Genomic DNA, 19,421 nt, shown 5'->3' with positions numbered 1-19,421 from the left:
AGCAAAGTTAGCGGCTAAGCTAGCCTAAAACAACAGAAGAAACAAGTGCTCAGTATTGTTTAGGAAGTGTAGATGGAACCACATTATAGCAGAAAGTAAGTACCGTATTTTTCGGACCATAAGTCACAGTTTTTTTCATAGTTTGGCCGGGGGTGCGACTTATACTCAGGAGCGACTTATGTGTGAAATTATTAACACATTATCGTAAAATATCAAATAATATTATTTAGCTCATTCACGTAAGAGACTAGACGTATATTCATGGGATTTAGCGATTAGGAGTGACATATTGTTTGGTAAACGTATAGCATGTTCTATATGTTATAGTTATTAGAATGACTCTTACCATAATATGTTACGTTAACATACCAGGCACGTTCTCAGTTGGTTATTTATGTGTCATTTATGTTCACTATTCTTTATTTATTTTAAATTGCCTTTCAAATGTCTATTCTTGGTGTTGGGTTTTATCAAATAAATTTCCCCAAAAAATGCGACTTATACTCCAGTGCGACTTATATACGTTTTTTTCCTTCTTTATTATGCATTTTCGGCCGGTGCGACTTATACTCCGAAAAATACGGTAGATATTAACAGGAAGTGTAGCAAGTAGATTAATAAGAGTCAAGAAAGGATAATATACCAATATCTGTTGATGAGTCAGCATTGTCACGGTCAGTGCACGACACGTAACAGGAGGGCGGTTCAATGCATACCGTACATTGGTTGTGTATATAACAAAGGTAATATCAGTAAATAATGAAAACTAGAGTGATTAGGTATATTTTTGTTTTCTCAAAATAATTGTTAACATTTTTTTGTTAATGTTTACAAATTAAGATAATTCAATGGACCCAGGAGGACTTTGAGGGCAAACATGATTTCAATGAGTTTTTTCTTTTATTTAGTTATTGTGTACAGTTGACCTTGGTTTGCGCAAACAATTTTAGGTATGAAAAGAAAATAGGGAATTTGTCTAAATATTGTGCTTATATTGTTGAACTGTCAACAGCACTCACCATCAATACATAGAAGCAGTTACAGTTAGTACATGTGATTGGTATTGGAATCAGCTGATCTCACTCATAGATGATTATCGTAATCGGCAGCATAAAACTGATCGGAAAATCCGTCGTAGTGATCTACGGATAATGAGATGGATTAACCTTCTCTTTCACTCCGTGCTTCTGCAGGGTTTGGCATATGCCGAGTTTGCTGATGAACAGCAGGCTACTCAGGCAGTGGTAAAGATGGATGGCATTGAAGTTGAAGGTAACACAATCTCAGTTGCTATTAGCAACCCTCCTCGCAGAAACACCAACAAACCTGGTCCCAGTCAGCCCACAGCTAACCTGATGCCTCGCCAGGTCCAAGGAGGGTAAGTTCGCTGATTTAGAATTTGCAACTTCCTTTACGTTGTGAGTGTTCCCTACAAACTACAGATTAAACCTTTTGTTTTCTTAGAGGAGGTCAACTTTTGTGCTGCTCCAGAACTCTCAGCTTATCTAAATGCCATTTATGTCACTTAGGGTTGTGCGATATAGGCGACAGACATTATAAATTATATATGTATGTGTATACATAAGTATATATGTGTCTACATATATATGTACATATATTTGTTAGGTCAGGAAACAACACGGAGGCTATTTCATCCCTACATCCCTATAAGCCTGTTTCGTAGGTTTCCCTGCTCTTCAGGGGAATTGTAGATATATACGGTATATATACATATTTAAATATATATATATATATATATATATGTATATATATATATATATATATTCATATTTAAATATACATATATGTATGTGTATATATGTAAATATATATATATATATATATATATATATATATATATATACATATTTAAATATACATATATGTATGTGTATATATGTAAATATATATTTATATATACTTAAATATATGTATGTGTATACATGTAAATATATATGTATGTGTATATATGTAAATATAATAGAGATTTTAATACTATTGTTATACCGTGCTAATGCATGTTGATGAAACTTTGAGCTGTAGCCTGCAAATTTGACAGCAATAGGGGAACAAATGCATCCTCATTGCAATGTAGCATTCTCGCTAGCAGCTAACGTCCCTCCACAGTGCAAAGCTGTTTCTAAGTCAGCAATATTTGCCTCCGTGACGGCAAATAAACAAAATTTTTAACATGTAATAATATCACCGGAGGACAGAATAGTTTAACATGCTACACTATACACCGCTAGAGGTCTTGAATGTAAACAAAGGCCAATTTATGTTCAATACTACAATTATTGATCAATGTTTTTAATTATCAAAACATCTTTTGTCTTTTTGGTTATTGTTTACTGACTCAAAAAATAGTAAAAGGAGGGCTTTAAGGGGGAAGAAAACAAAGGATTTAAATCAGATCCATATTAGGAAACTATTTAAATAATCAATTGATATTGTTACACTGCCATTCTGTGTGTTTGTCGGATCATAACTGTGATCAAAAATGTTTAATTCAATGATCTACATAGAACATGTGTTCTCAAACATTTTTCACCAAATACTACCTTAGAAAACACTTGGCTCTCCATGTACCACCATAATGACCAACATTAAAATAGTAGGCCTAAGTAGTCATTAAAAACAAGGCAGAGTTGTTTTTTTATTTAACAAGTGTATTTAATATGTAAAAAAGGTGAGAAACAGGTAAACGCTGGGGATGGGGGGTGAGAATAAACAAAATCAGTCTAAGCCTGGGCCCCTGGAGAGGGGGCCAGGATACGATACTAGATACGAGAATGCTACATTGCAATGAGGATGCATTTGTTCCCCTATCGCTGTCAAATTTGCAGGATACAGCTCGAAGTTTCCTCAACATGCATTAGCACGGTATAACAATAGTATTAAAATCTCTGTATTATATTTACATATATATTACATACATACATGTATCGACTGAGGCCAAGAAAAAAAACTTATAGCCATAGCACACATAAACATGTGTGTTAGAGGCAAACATCAAAGATCACAAAGGACATTAAAGACATTAAAGAGCAGAGCTGATGCAACCAGCCACTTCTACATACAGCTACAAAAGTTAAAAGTTAAAAAGTTAAAGTACCAATGATTGTCACACACACCCTAGGTGTGGCGAGATTATTCTCTGCATTTGACCCATCACCCTTGATCACCCCCTGGGAGGTGAGGGGAGCAGTGGGCAGCAGCGGTGGCCGCGCCCGGGAATCATTTTGGTGATTTAACCCCCAATTCCAACCCTTGATGCTGAGTGCCAAGCAGGGAGGTAGTGGGTCCCATTTTTTTTATAGTCTTTGGTATGACTCGGCCGGGGTTTGAACTCACAACCTACCGATCTCAGGGCGGACACTCTAACCACTAGGCCACTGAGTAGGTAAAACAACAACAACAAAAATGAAAACATATACACTGTGGTGGCCTCGGTGGTGTTCCACACCATCGTCTGCTGGGGTGGGGTGAGAGACAGGAGCAGACCCAACAAAGCAACCGCCCACTAACTCTCAGCCAGTGGATGGATGGATTAGCCGCATCTTCCAAGCATTTTTATCATCTTTAAATTGGTAAAAAAAAAAAAAAAAAAAAGACATGTTCTTGTCTCATAATGTTTGTGAACGATAGGCAAAATTCTAAAGAAAGTGCAGTTCCCCTTTAAGATCTCCTTCACAAACTCCACATTTTCACCTTTTAAACATTAAAATATTACACAGAGATGCAAATGTCAGAAACTCTTTAAAGAAGGTCTGTAAATATTAGGTTTCCAATCCGAATTAGAATTGATTAAAGAGGATTATATTAGTTCTACTTGACTGGTCTTTGGTGTTAGGTCGTCTTTCATTTCAACTTTAAAATCAGTTGAAACATGATAATTACATTAAAATAACATTTTGTTCCTGAGTGCCACCAACCAAGCTGCTGGGATCAGAAGAATCCTGATATACTTTTGACAACACCGTTGGATCCAGATCTAATCCGATTTCAGAATCCGTTCTTGCTTTTGAGCAACCCATTTACAAGAGTTGATGTCAAATCCAGCCAGATGACCTTTGACAAACCAAGTTGTTTCTTTCCTTTTTTTGCATTGGAATTGTTTCCCCAGGAGAGGCCGAGGGCGCACGCAGCTGTCCTTGCTGCCTCGATCCCTGCACCGCCAAAGCGCTCCAGCCGCCGGCACAGTCCAGAACGGGACGTCGTCCGAACGAGGCGCTGGGGACACTCGACCGTTATCGAATTCGGACTTTTCCAGGATGCTTTTGAACAAGTAGGAAGATGTTCCTCACCTTTGACCCCTGTCGTTTTTACCTTACACGGTCTGTTTTATTAAAAACAAAGTCTAATACATGTGTGTAAATATACCCACAGCCTCTTTGTTATTCCTGTCAAGTGGATCCGGATTCAAACGTTGAGTTTTTTGCTTTTTTTGTAGAATTCTGCTTAACGTGAACATGAAGACGTTAAAATGAGGTGTAACAGTGCGTGTTCGATATAAATGAATCAACATTTCCAATGTCCTAAAGATAGTTTCTTATGGAAGGGAATGTGTGGTATCTAACAAAGTATTAAAAGTACGCAGCGCTCCACACTGCCACTTCCTAAAGATCCAACAACTGCTTTGGTCCTTTCTTTGAGAAGGGAATGTGTACGTGTCGTGAATACAATAGTCCAATCTTTAATAATGTTCAGAAAAGTTACTAACTGGTTTAGATGTTTTCTGTGATAATGTTTTCAACTCTCCAGCTGTGATAAAATGTTTTTTTTGTTTTTTTTTAGACTTCATTGATTTAAAGGATTATATTGCAAGATGTTTCCATGTAGAGTGCATCCAGAAAGTATTTACAGCGCTTCACTTTTTCCACATTTTATGTTACATAATGATAATGATAAATGGGTTGTACTTGTATAGCGCTTTTCTACCTTCAAGGTACTCAAAGCGCTTTGACAGTATTTCCACATTCACCCATTCACACACACATTCACACACTGATGGCGGGAGCTGCCATGCAAGGCGCTAACCATCAGCTATCAGGAGCAAGGGGTGAAGTGTCTTGCCCAAGGACACAACGGACGTGAGTAGGATGGTAGAAGGTGGGGATTGAACCCCAGTAACCAGCAACCCTCCGATTGCTGGCACAGCCACTCTACCAACTTCGCCACGCCGTGCCACGCCTTAGTGCCCTTAAAATTCAACACACAATAAACCATAATGACAATGTGAACACGTTCTAATGTATTTTTTGCAAATGTATTAAAATAAAAACCTAAGAAATCGCATGTACATAAGTATTCACAGCCTTTGCTCAATATTTTGTTAATGCACCTTTGGTAGTAATTACAGCCTCAAGTCTTTTTGAATACAATGCCACAAGCTTGGCACACGTATCTTTTGGGCAGTTTGGCCCATTCCTCTTTTCAGCACCTCTCAAGCTCCATCAGGTTGGATGACCTGGATGTCTCTGAACCATGCTGCATTCAGCTTTCCCTCTATCCTGACTCATCTCCCACTTCCTGCCGCTGAAACCATCCCCACAGCATGATGCTGCCACCGCCATGCTTCACTGTAGGGAGGGTATTGGCCTGGTGATGAGCGGTGCCTGGTTTCATCCAAACATGATGCCTGGTATACACGCCAAAGAGTTCAATCCTTGTCTCATCAGACCGGGAGAATTGTGTATTTCATGGTCTGAGGGTATTTCAGGTGCATTTTGGCAAGATGAAGGCAGCAATTTACAGATAAAAACTAACTCATCCCATCCAATCTGATGCAGCTTGAGAGGTGCTGCAAAGAGGAATGGGCCAAACTGCCCAAAAATAGGCGTGCCAAGCTTGTGGCATCGTGTTCAAAAAGACTTGAAGCTGTAATTGCTGCCAAAGGTGCATCAACAAAGTATTGAGCAACTCCTCGGAATACTTACGTAAATGTGATTTTTGTTTTAGGTTTAATTAGTTTGCAAATTAAAAAAATAAGCTTTTGGGGTATTGTGTGTAGAATTTTGAGGGAAAAAAAGATGTATTCCGTTTTGGAATATGGCTGTAACAAGTAATTTTCAGATGCACTGTACATTGGAACCTCCAAAGTTGAATAAACTCCTAAATTTGAATTTTAAGCCATCAATGTACACTATTGCTGCTATAAAAACTTTATTAGCAAATGTTTATATATTTCAACATTCCGGACTGCAAGTTGCAGTAGAGTAGTTGGAGTACAACTACTGACAGCACCACTTAGTGGCGTTATATAGGTAGTGCTGGAATGAATGAGTATCATTGCGTGGCTTTAATTAGTTCACAATTAAGTTCCACTTACGCTTCAGTGGTTATAATCACTGGCTTTTTTCTATCAAGGCATGTAAGAAAATGTTAGTTCAACTTTGAAGATCACAACTTATTTTGTGTCACATGACACGTACTAATAACTTGTGTGTGCCAAGGATTTGTCTTTATTGAATCTAAATCTGCACTTTTCAATTGAATAATTGACAGAAAAATAAATGGCTAAAACTTTTATTTCTTTACTATAAACTTTTAGTGGAAATTAAGACAATCTATGCATGTCTTTCTATGTTTCATGTTGATCAGTTGTTGATCAACAATTAGATGGTGTTATGTAATGTTAATTATACAACCAGATGGAATATAAGCTATGTGAATTACTCTCACCACCGTGGCCTAATTCAAATACAAACTGAGTGTTTCCATGTGTGCAAACATTACCACCTTAGGTTTGAAGTTCATAAATAATCTAAAAATTACTATTTTATAGGGGTGTAACGGTACACAAAAATTTCGGTTCGGTACATACCTCTGTTTAGAGGTCACGGTTAGTTTCATTTACAGTAAGAAAACAAAATATAAATTTTTTGGTTATTTATTTACCAAATTTGTAAACAATGGCTTTATCCTTTTAACATTGGGAACACTATAATAATTCTGCCCACGTTAATCAACATTAAACTGCCTCAAGTTGTTCCTCAGATTAAATACAATGACAAAACTTTTCTTCTACATATAAAAAGTGCAACAAACAGTTTCAAGTCAACTCATCATGCTTAATTTATTACAGCATTTGGGAAGCCTGTAGTTGATTTTTATTATGTAAATGTTATATTTTTATCAACATGTGATAGCAGGGACCCTGCCATTCAAAATTAGGCTGTTGCATTTCTAATGATTAATGTAACTATAGCTGAAAAAATAGTACAATAGCAATAGGAGAGACTATTCATCCCTGAACACCATACAGTTCATGTAGGCTTAATGATGCAGTTACATTATTATATCAACTATCAGAGACAGAAACTCTTCATTTAACATAATGTCCTTTTTTGCTGCTTCAACACAGCTCAATCAACACAGAAAAAGGTAAAGTGTAATAACAGACAGACAGGGCTTTGCTGTCCATAACACACACACCGCAAAATGAGCTAACAATACGCGAAAAGCTAATTAGCCTTCACCTCAAGCCAGGACTACGAGCGAGCTGAGCTGCAGTTTATATTTCTAGAAGGTCAACGGGCTCATAGTGATGTTACTAGTAGTTGACTGGGAGGTGTTTATCATAATTTGGGGGAGAGTCCGCTGCCTGATGCTTACCTGCTGAACGCTAAGCGCTGACTACATGCGCTCTGAATACGCACTGCTGATTGGCTGTTCCCGCTCTGTTTGTAACCAATCAGATGGTTGTGTGGGTGGGACAATGCTGGGTGCTGTGTACTGACAGAGACAGGCAGAAGGAAGCGGAGCAGCTCGTTAAGACTTTAGCTTAGCTTAATATGTTGGTGTGGAAACTCGTTTGGTACACCTCCGAACTGAACCGAACCCCCTGTACCGAAACGGTTCAATACAAATACACGTACCGTTACACCCCTACTATTGTATGATTTGTTGTTCCCTTGCAGTTCTATGTTGTGTTGGATGAAAACAAATCTTTACTTTGATGTTAAAGCTATAAAATGGAATAAAGACATTTAATTAACCTTTGTGGTAGTCATTATTTGGAGACATACTGAGAGGTAATATAACACTTTTATTAAAATAGAAATAAATAATCACGATGAGCGATGGTGCGGTCATGTCAAACGATGGCGGCTTAAAGTGAAATTAAACACCCAGTGTGCAGATGAAATCATGTTCAGCAGGTGGCACATGATGGACACTTCCACCCTGACTCAGGTGTGAGCCAGGATGGTTTGTTTACAGTCTGGACAAGCGTGTTCCTGCCCCGCCCCCGGCAGACCCACCGCGTGCTCGGTGGTGGAGATCAACAACGTGTCCAGTGTGATCTCCGTGCATTTAGCGATGAAGCGAATGAAGGGGCGCACGTCGCCCTCGTTGGCCGTGTCCAGAGCGGCGTAGTACTCGGCCCGTTGTTCTTTGCGGATGGTAATGGGCGGATACCGCGCCTGCATGAGCGCCAGGTTCATCAAGAGCCGCGACGTGCGCCCGTTGCCGTCCACGAAGGGGTGCACGTACACCAGTTTGTAGTGCGCCAGCGCGGCGTACTCCACCGGGTGCAGCTGCAGGGCCTCGTCGGAGTTGAGCCACAGCACCAGCTCCTGCATGTGCCGCTGCAGGTCCTGCGGGTGCGGCGGGATGTGGTGGCCGACGAACACTTGGTTGGTGCGCAGCCGCCCGCCCTCCACGGGGTCCACGTAGCCCAGCACTCGCCTGTGGATCTCCAGGATGTCGGTGACGCTGATGTCTCCCGTTCTGGACAACAGCGTGGTGTTGATGTACTTCATGGCCGCGTCCACGCCGATGGCCTCGTTCTGCTCCTGCAGGCTCCTGCCGGGGACGGCGTAGCGCGTCTCGATGATGTGACGGATCTCGGACAGAGTCAGAGTGCTGCCCTCGATGGCCACCGTGTGGTAGATGTGGTGGTAATACGTCTCCTCCATCACTCGACGTAGCGCAGAGTTGCCTTTGGGTATGGACATGAGTCTGCGCACCTTACTGTCGATCACGCCAAAGTGGCGCCGGTCTAGCTCCTCCACCAAGGGCAGGGTGCGGTCTCGGCTCACCAGCGCCCTCTCGTTGCACGGTGAGATGGCCAAGGCTTTGGTGTACAAGTGGTCCGCCTGCACCACATCCTTCTCCTCCAATATAGTCCCCAGCTCCGTCAGGGCGTCCACGTAGTCTGGATTGAGACTGAGTGCGTGCACCAGCAGCTTGTGGGCTTTCTCTCTCTTGCCATGTTTCTTCATCTCCTGCGCCTGCTGCAGCGCCGCCCGCGCCTCAAGGACCATCTCTGCATCACAAACACACAACTTGTCACATTCTTCAGCGTGCCTAATAACCCTTGTGCAACACACACTCTTAAAAGTGTCAAAAATCAGCAATAATAAGTTTTAAGTATTTTTATTTTCAACGCTTGAAATCCTTTCACAACTTCATATTTCATCTATTGATAGAAAGTGTTATGGCCTTTTTGTCAAAATAAAAAAATATATGCAATATTCCTAAAAATAAATTACAGAGTGGAATGTTTGAGGTTGGGCAATCCATAATTCATGATAACAAAAATGTTTACACAGTAGACAAGTAAACCAAAAATAATATTTTTACAGCACCGACAGAGAAAAAAGCAGGCAGGACTTGGTTAAGTTGATTAAATAATACAAGTTTGTTTTTTTTCTTTATAATTCCACGACCGTTTTGGGCACTTAACCATTCAAGAGGTTCTCTTGGTTCCTTGTTAGTGTGCGCTGATTTTAGAAAAATAATGTACACTTCCCTGCACATGTAATACACCATGTTGCTGATTTAACATGCTATAATGTGTTGGGTTTTAGCAACACTGGCACAAATAAACCCTTTTAAAAATAATATTCATATGTTTTCAGGACTCTGTAAGTGCAGATTGGTTTTAAAGATAAAGTACATGTCACTGTACATCTAGTATATCAAAATAAACAAAATAACAGAGGTGTAATGCCACCAAGTCAGCTTGTGCTGCTTTTCCAGGCTTGTGATTGGACCAAATGTACACGACAGCTGCCTACATGCCCAATATTGAAGTGCAACTTTGTTTGTCAATACTTTATTTATCTATCTCATTTTATTCATTGTTTTGGTGGTGTAGATTTTGAGCTCTATGGAGACGATGATTTCATTTTTCAGCATGATCTGGGCCCTGCCCACAGTGCCAAAACCACCAGTAACTGGTGTACTGACCATGGCCTCGATTGGCCTGCCAACTCCCCTGACCTGAACCTAATAGAGAATTTGTGGGGTATTGTGAAGAAGAAGCTGAAAGACACCAGACCCAATAATGCAAATGAGCTAAAGGCCGCTATTGAAGCATCCTGGGCATCCATAACACCTCAGCAATGCCACAGGCTGATTGCCTCCATGCCACGCCACATTGATGCAGTAATCCGTGCAAAAGGATTCCCAACCAAGTACTGAGTGCATTAATTGACATTTTCAAATGTTTGATTTTGTTTTGCTGTTATAAATCTTTTTTTTTTACTTGGTCTGAGGAAATATTCTAATTTTTTGAGATAGGATTTTTTGAGTTTTCTTAAGATGTATGCCATAATCAGCAATATTAAAATAATAAAAGGCTTGCAATATTTCAGTTGATGTGTAATGAATCCAGAATGTATGACATTTTCATATTTTTAGTTGCATTATAGAAAATAAAAGGACTTTATCACAATATTCCAATTTTCTGAGACAGTCTTGTATTTTGTTGCTTTTGATTGTGAACAGTGAAGGACGGAGAACTAGGGCCTTGTCCGTAGGTGATTGTAATACGTAGAACAAAATTAAGTCAAATGGTCACCTCTGTAAGAGGAACACAATCTTGGAATAAGTTGCCCACACACATTAGAGACTGTGATAACTATCCACTTTTCCCCAAAAAACTTGAACACTGGCTAAAACTAAATCAGACATGCACCCATTAAACCATTAAACACTGTTTCCAGACTCCAGCCTGTTCCAGTGGGCTTCTGGCCAGCGTATTTGAAGCCGTGAGTGAATTGTCTGTCCTGGTCTAATTGTCTTGTAACTGTGGATTGCAACTGCTTGTCTTGTCTGTTTTATTATGTCTTTTTTATTTGGTTCTTATATCTGTCATCGTGGTTTTAAAGTCTTATGTGTCTCACTGTGTTATTTTAGAAACCTGCCTTGGGACTACGGTTGAAAATGAGCATTTATGCTAAGTAGGGCACATTTACACTGTTTATTAAAGTGTTAATGTGCACTGTCCCAATTAAATAAATGGAAAATAAAAAATACAAATAAAACATTTAGCTAATAGACAAGGTATATTCGACTGTTATTTGTTTTATTTAACTTGTAGATTTAAAAGTTTACATTCCAATCACAATGTCAAAATGTATACAAAATACAAGTGTATTGCATTTGAAAGGACACACATGTATTATTACCAAGAACTATCATCAGTAATTTATTGTAAAAAAAAAATAAAAAAAATGGCAATATCGTTTGTCGGTAATAATTTGTACGGTTACTATATCGTCAAGTACAATTTGTTATTGGCCGAGAAGTTGTACCGCGGTTTATTTATACCGTTTATCGCGACGTCCCTCTTTGTACGTTACAAATATGTGTACAAGTATATGCTAAGTCCAGCGCATTTACACTGTTTATTCAAGTGTTGATTAATGTGCACTGTCCCAATTAAATAAACATTTAGCTAATAGACAAAGTATATTTTACTGTTATTTGTTTTATTTAATTTGTAGATTTAAAAGTTTACATTCCAACCGCAATGTCAAAATGTATACGAAATACAAGTGTACTGCATTTGAAAGGACACACATGCATTATTAGCATGAACTATCATCACATCAGTAACTAATTTATTGTAAAAAAAATTAAAATAATGGCAATAATATCGTTTATCGGTAATAATTTGCACGGTGAATATATTGTCGAGTAAAATGTGTTATCGGCTGAGAAGTTGTACCGCGGTTTATATCGTTTATCGTGACATCCCTCGTTGTACGTAACAAGTATGCGTTCAAGTATAGTAAAATTGGCAAACAACTCGTTATTTTAGAAACCTGCCTTGGGACTACGGCTGAAAATGAGCATTTATGCTAAGTCTGGCGCATTTACACTGTTTATCTAAGTGTTGATTAATGTGCACTGTCCCAATTAAATAAATGGAAAATACTGAATAAAAAAATATTTAGCTAATAGACAAGGTCTATTTTACGGTTATTTGATTATTTAACTTGTAGATTTAAAAGTTTACATTCCAATCACAATGTTAAAATGTATACAAAATACAAGTGTATCGCATTTGAAAGGACACACATGCATTATTAGCATGAACTATCATTACATCAGTAATTATTTTATTGTAAAAATAAATAAATAATTTGTACGGTTAATATATCGTCAATTAGCACTTTAGATCCATTTCAGTCTGCATACAAAGCTTTGCACGGTACTGAATCTGCACTTTTAAAGGTTTTTAATGACTTGCTTTTAATGTCAGATTCTGGCAGCTCTGCCATTTTAGTGCTTTTAGATCTTACAGCTGCCTTTGACACAGTCCACCACACTATTCTTTTAGAGCGCCTGAGGACTGTGTGGGTGTCAGGGGGACTGCATTAGAGTGGTTCAGATCCTACCTGTCAGAGAGGTCCTTCTCTGTCAGGCTGGGGGACGCCACCTCTTCTTCTGCTCCGCTTTACTGTGGTGTCCCCCAGGGATCTATTCTAGGCCCCATCCTGTTTGTGCTATATCTTCTCCCTCTTGGAGAGATTTTTAAGAGGCATGGAGTGTCTTATCACTTTTATGCAGACGACTGCCAAGTTTATATGCCGATTTCAAAAGGCCACGCCCCCCTGACACCCCTTCTCAACTGTCTATGCGACGTCAAGGCTTGGTTAGCCCAGAATTTTTTAATAATGAATGAGGGAAAAACGGAAATTTCAGTTTTTGGTCCGGCCCTCACTGACTTGGGACCATTGCAAAATGATGTGCGTCCCAAAGTCACCAGCCTTGGCGTCACTATAGACAGCGATTTTAAACTTGACAAACAAGTCAATGGCGTTTTAAAATCGTGTTTTTATCATCTTCGTCTTTTAGCAAAGGTAAAACCGTTTTTATCTTTTAACCTTTTTGAACAAGTCGTGCATGCTTTTATTTCAAGTGGCCTGGATTACTGCAATGCACTTTATGCTGGCATTAGCCAAAAAGCTCTCTCCCGGTTGCAGTTAGTCCAGAACGCGGCAGCACGACTTTTAACTGGGGCCAATTCTTCAGAGTTTGCACTGGCTCCCTGTTCATTTTAGAATTGATTTTAAAACCTTGCTGTTTGTTTTTAAAGCTTTACATGGGACTGGCACCTCAGTATATCTCAGACCTCATCCAAATTTACACTCCTGCGCGCGCTCTGAGGTCCGAGAGCCAGCTCCAGCTTGTGGTGCCCAAGACCAGACTTAAATCCAGGGGACACAGGGCCTTCTCTGTGGTCGGCCCTAAGCTCTGGAACACTCTGCCCCTCCATGTTCGAACTGCTCCCACAGTGGAGTGTTTTAAGTCTCGTCTTAAGACCCACTTTTATTCTTTGGCTTTTAACACTACGCGAGTTGTGTGGTCTTCCGTCCTCTGTGTTTTTTTTTTTAAATGTTGATTTCTATTTACTGTTTTAATTGGTTTTACCCTTTAAAATCGTTTTTAAATCATATTTATTTATTTTTGTTTTGTTTTTATTCTGTCATTGGTGGAGCTAAGGCAGTGGTTCTTAACCTTGTTGGAGATACCGAACCCCACCAGTTTCATATGCGCATTCACCGAACCCTTCTTTAGTGAAAAATAAAATGTTTTTTTTTTCAAATTCAAGAAAAAGTCATACGTTTTTTTACTGGTGCACAAAATGAACCGTGCATGAACATCACCTTGTTTAAAGAACAAAACCAACACAGTGCATGAACTCACAACAAATTACACACCTTACACACTACCATAAATTGATTAACGTGGACCCCAACTTAAACAAGTTGAAAAACTTATTCGGGTGTTACCATTTAGTGGTCAATTGTACGGAATATGTACTATGCTGTGTCATTTGCAATCTACTAGTAAAAGTTTCAATCGATCAATCAAACAACCTGCAAATCAGATGGAATATTAGAGGGAACATTGTTTGGGGGTCATCCATAATACGCCGATAGGGAGAGGTTTTTATTTACATAAGTCGGATGTGTCCTTACCTCCATGGCGGAGGCTCCGCCGAACCCCTGAGGCCACACTTGCCAACCTTGAGACCTCCGATTTCGGGAGGTGGGGGCGTGGTTAAGAGGGGAGGAGTATATTTACAGCTAGAATTCACCAAGTCAAGTATTTCATATATATATACAGGTAAAAGCCAGTAAATTAGAATATTTTGAAAAACTTGATTTATTTCAGTAATTGCATTCAAAAGGTGTAACTTGTACATTATATTTATTCATTGCACACAGACTGATGCATTCAAATGTTTATTTCATTTAATTTTGATGATTTGAAGTGGCAACAAATGAAAATCCAAAATTCCGTGTGTCACAAAATTAGAATATTACTTAAGGCTAATACAAAAAAGGGATTTTTAGAAATGTTGGCCAACTGAAAAGTATGTAAATGAAAAATATGAGCATGTACAATACTCAATACTTGGTTGGAGCTCCTTTTGCCTCAATTACTGCGTTAATGCGGCGTGGCATGGAGTCGATGAGTTTCTGGCACTGCTCAGGTGTTATGAGAGCCCAGGTTGCTCTGATAGTGGCCTTCAACTCTTCTGCGTTTTTGGGTCTGGCATTCTGCATCTTCCTTTTCACAATACCCCACAGATTTTCTATGGGGCTAAGGTCAGGGGAGTTGGCGGGCCAATTTAGAACAGAAATACCATGGTCCGTAAACCAGGCACGGGTAGATTTTGCGCTGTGTGCAGGCGCCAAGTCCTGTTGGAACTTGAAATCTCCATCTCCATAGAGCAGGTCAGCAGCAGGAAGCATGAAGTGCTCTAAAACTTGCTGGTAGACGGCTGCGTTGACCCTGGATCTCAGGAAACAGAGTGGACCGACACCAGCAGATGACATGGCACCCCAAACCATCACTGATGGTGGAAACTTTACACTAGACTTCAGGCAACGTGGATCCTGTGCCTCTCCTGTCTTCCTCCAGACTCTGGGACCTCGATTTCCAAAGGAAATGCAAAATTTGCATGGTTGGGTGATGGTTTGGGGTGCCATGTCATCTGCTGGTGTCGGTCCACTCTGTTTCCTGAGATCCAGGGTCAACGCAGCCGTCTACCAGCAAGTTTTAGAGCACTTCATGCTTCCTGCTGCTGACCTGCTCTATGGAGATGGAGATTTCAAGTTCCAACAGGACTTGGCGCCTGCACACAGCGCAAAATCTACCCGTGCCTGGTTTACGGACCATGGTTTTTTCTGTTCTAAATTGGCCCGCCCACTCCCCTGACCTTAGCCCCATAGAAAATCTGTGGGGTATTGTGAAAAGGAAGATGCAGAATGCCAGACCCAAAAACGCAGAAGAGTTGAAGGCCACTATCAGAGCAACCTGGGCTCTCATAACACCTGAGCAGTGCCAGAAACTCATCGACTCCATGCCACGCCGCATTAATGCAGTAATTGAGGCAAAAGGAGCTCCAACCAAGTATTGAGTATTGTACATGCTCATATTTTTCATTTTCATACTTTTCAGTTGGCCAACATTTCTAAAAATCCCTTTTTTGTATTAGCCTTACACAATATTCTAATTTTGTGACACACGGAATTTTGGATTTTCATTTGTTGCCACTTCAAATCATCAAAATTAAATGAAATAAACATTTGAATGCATCAGTCTGTGTGCAATGAATAAATATAATGTACAAGTTACACCTTTTGAATGCAATTACTGAAATAAATCAAGTTTTTCAAAATATTCTAATTTACTGGCTTTTACCTGTATATATATATATATATATATATATATATATATATCTACATCCCGAAAATATGCAAACACAACTGTGTTTAGATAATTGATACTTCAAACTTGCATAAATAAATCTTAAGGAATATAACATAACTTGGCTTCTGAGAGCTTCAAAATGTAATGAATAAAATGCTAAAGTTGTTGATAAACAAGCAATTATTTTAATAATTAAATATGGTCATTTTAAATGAATTATTATGATCATTTAAAATTAATTATTTCAAATATGTTTATTTTAATGTATAATTCTATGGCTGGATGTAATAAGGAGTCAGAAAAAATACAAATAAAAATACAATTAATTTTGATGTTTTTAGCAAAATATAGTAAAAATGTATTTAGTTTTTTTTTTTTTTAATTAATAAATATATTTATTTTTAGGTAAGATAAACATAATAATACTGTAACAATCAGTTCAGGGTGTCCCAAGTTACCGGAGTGTGTTAGGTAAGGAGGAGGAGTTTTGTTCCTCCAGAGTTGCCGTAGGGCTGTGACGTAGGGTGTGTGTGGTTGTGGAAGGAGGTGTGTGAAGTTTACATTAAAGAAGCGGTGGCTAACGAACCTGCTCTAATGTCTCCCATTTATTATTTTATTATATAAGTACACTGTATAGGCGAACCCAGGACACTGGGCTACACTACAATGTATCTCTAGTCTGGTTGATTTAGTTCTTGTCACCCTGTTGTCCTCCCGTCTCTTACCCGAGGATGGCTCCATGAGCTGGGCAAACGCCTGGAGTTGCCCTACGTCAACAACACGGTCAGCGGCCCGTCGGTGCGCAGCTCGTACATCGCCGCCCTCTACTTCACCCTCAGCAGCCTGACCAGCGTCGGCTTTGGCAACGTGTGCGACAACACGGACGCCGAGAAGATCTTCTCCATCTGCGGTATGCCGATGGAATATGGAATAACGCATACCGGTACTTGCCAACCCTCCCGAAATTCAGCGCCTCTCCCAAAAACCTCCCGGGACAAATCTTCTCCCGAAAATCTTCCGAAATTCAGGCGGACCTGAGTGACGTGTCGACAGCCTGTTTTCACATCCGCTTTCCCACAATATAAACAGCATGCCTGCCCAATCACGTTATAACTGTAAAATGATCGAGGGCGAGTTCTTGGTTTCTTATGTGGGTTTATTGTTAGGCAGTTTCATTAACGTCCTCCCAGCGCGGCAACAACACACAACAACAGCAGTCACGTTTTTGTCTACCGTAAAGCAGTCCGTCTGCCGTAAACAGCAAGGTTGTGATACTCTTAAACAGGACAATACTGCCATCTACTGTACATGCATATGTGACATTAACATCTACGGCTTTTAGAGAGTGCAGTGCACAACTGCGCACACAACAAGGAGACGAAGCAGAATGCATCATCAGAGAGGGTGTTCAGCATGGTTAGAAAAATAGTGACAGAGAATAGAACAAGGATGGACAATTCAACCCTTAACTCAACAATGAGTAGATGAGTGTTATGTGTGTGTATATGTGTAAATAAATGAACACTGAAATTCAAGTATTTCTCATATATATATATATATATATATATATATATATATATATAAATAAAATTAAATAAATATATATATATATATATATAGCTAGAATTCACTGAAAGTCAAGTATTTCTTATATATGTATATATATATATGAAATACTTGACCTGGTGAATTCTAGCTGTAAATATACTCCTCCCCTCTTAACCACGCTCCCAACCCCGCCCCGACCACGCCCCCCCGAAATCGGAGGTCTCAAGGTTGGCAAGTATGGAATAACGTGATTGGGCAGGCACGCTGTTTATATCGTGGGAAAGCGGACGTGAAAAAAGGCTATCCTCACTCAGGTCGGCATGGAGCTGGAGGGGGCGTGGCCTCCAGCTCCGGCTGAAAATCGGGAGATTTTCGGGAGAATATTTGTCCCTGGAGGTTTTCGGGAGAGGCGCTGAATTTTGGGAGTCTCCCGGAAAATTCGGGAGGGTTGGCAAGTATGCCTGAGGCTGACTCACCGAACCCCTAGGGTTCGATCGAACCCAGGTTAAGAACCACTGAGCTAAGGATAATATTTGAATATTGTTTTTAATATTGTTGTGCAGCACTTTGGAAACATTTTTGTTGTTTAAATGTGCTATATAAATAAAGTGGATTGGATTGGATTGAAGTACAATGTGTTATCGGCCAATAAGTTGTACCGCGGTTTATACATTTTATCGCGATACCGCGGTTTGTACCGTTTGTCGCGATAAACGGTATAAACCGCGTTACAACTTCTCGGCATCACTCGTTGTACGTAACAAGTATGTGTTAGAAAAAACATTATTATTAGTGATAAAGAGCCAGTACCTTGGCTGGGCTTAGACCTGAGCGGCAGCAAGCCGAGTTCCGAGAAGGGGACAGCGAGGCTGGTGGTCTGCGCATGCGGGGGCTGATGGGCGCTCCCCCACAGCTGGCAGCGGAGCTGGGCGATGGCGCTCAAGGACCCGCGGCAATGCTCCTCCACCCCGACCAAAGGCGTCAGCAGGGCCACCAGGGACCCCAGGAGGACACACAGAAGAGGGCCCCATCCTCCGAGGAGACGACCGCTAGTGTATTGCCACACCGTCACACCCGCCATGACCCTTCCGGGTTGAATCCTCCATTTCTTTATGTCCCAGACACCTTGGCCACGCACTGCAGGTGAGAGGAGAACACCATCAACACGTCGACTTAGTCTCAAGTAATTCAACTATTTAGTAGCTTTTTAGCACATTGGCCAACGATAAGAAGACAAAAAGACTTGTGGAAAACAACTGTTGTTCAAAACAACAGAGAGCTTCAAGTCATACACATCATCGGCTTTCTCCACCCGGACATGCGAACATGACGCACAGCCATTGGTCAGTCCCAAATAGAAGGACGACGGTGATTGGTTTAAAATGCATCAATACAGAGGACGTTCGTAAACGTCTTTGATTGGATGATGAAATATGACGTAATGTCTCTGCCCGGTTTTTTTTTTTTGCTCAAAAACACGTCCAATTTAAAATGCAAACCGGTTTTCGTAAAACAATAGACCCATACCTATTATCCCTTAAATTAAATCTTATTAAATATTACAATACATATATTTTGTTGGATTTTCGAATTTATTTTAACCTTCTTTAGTACTGCAACCTTACTAATTACCACAAGAGGGCAGCAGCGTCTCGTTTTTAAACTAACTTGTTTTTGTCACGAATTACACTCGATTTGTGTGATAAAAACATCAAAATACCATCAAAAATCTGTAATTTCGTCACCCAACTGTTAAATGACATTGTATAGAAATGTGCCAATGCAATGCATTGAACAACTGTGACTGTTTTTGTTTTTGTCAAGATGTAGGTGATTGATTGATTGAAAACTTTTATTAGTAGATTGCACATCCATCCATCTTCTTCCGCTTATCCAAAGTCGGGTCGCGG

General features: G+C 39.9%; 2 protein-coding genes across 3 annotated transcripts in view; one reads left to right on the top strand and one right to left on the bottom strand.

Annotated features, from left to right (window-relative positions):
- sart3 (spliceosome associated factor 3, U4/U6 recycling protein) overlaps positions 1–4,382 on the top strand; it is a 28,515-nt gene extending 24,133 nt beyond the window's left edge. The window contains exons 18-19 of the mRNA XM_061986362.1: positions 1,194–1,378; positions 4,127–4,382. Of these exons, the coding sequence (XP_061842346.1) occupies positions 1,194–1,378; positions 4,127–4,292 (351 nt within the window). The 3' untranslated portion in view covers positions 4,293–4,382. The remainder of the gene's footprint in view (positions 1–1,193; positions 1,379–4,126) is intronic.
- A 3,648-nt stretch (positions 4,383–8,030) lies between these two features.
- Positions 8,031–18,850, bottom strand: ficd (FIC domain protein adenylyltransferase). Of its 2 annotated transcripts, none has more exons than XM_061986360.1 (2): positions 18,322–18,850; positions 8,031–9,271 (listed from the first exon to the last, which is right to left on the bottom strand). In XM_061986360.1, exons 1-2 carry the CDS (start codon positions 18,590–18,592, stop codon positions 8,193–8,195), a joined length of 1,350 nt encoding a protein of 449 aa, XP_061842344.1. In that variant the 5' UTR covers positions 18,593–18,850; the 3' UTR covers positions 8,031–8,192. The 2 variants fall into 2 exon arrangements, with proteins under 2 accessions (XP_061842344.1, XP_061842345.1); XM_061986361.1 differs by having other exon boundaries at positions 8,031–9,290; positions 18,322–18,542.
- Positions 18,851–19,421: the final 571 nt, after the last annotated feature.

Source organism: Nerophis lumbriciformis, linkage group LG12 (assembly GCF_033978685.3).
Source record: "Nerophis lumbriciformis linkage group LG12, RoL_Nlum_v2.1, whole genome shotgun sequence".
Taxonomy (NCBI): Eukaryota; Metazoa; Chordata; class Actinopteri; order Syngnathiformes; family Syngnathidae; genus Nerophis; species Nerophis lumbriciformis.
This window is presented reverse-complemented; position numbering and strand designations above follow the sequence as displayed.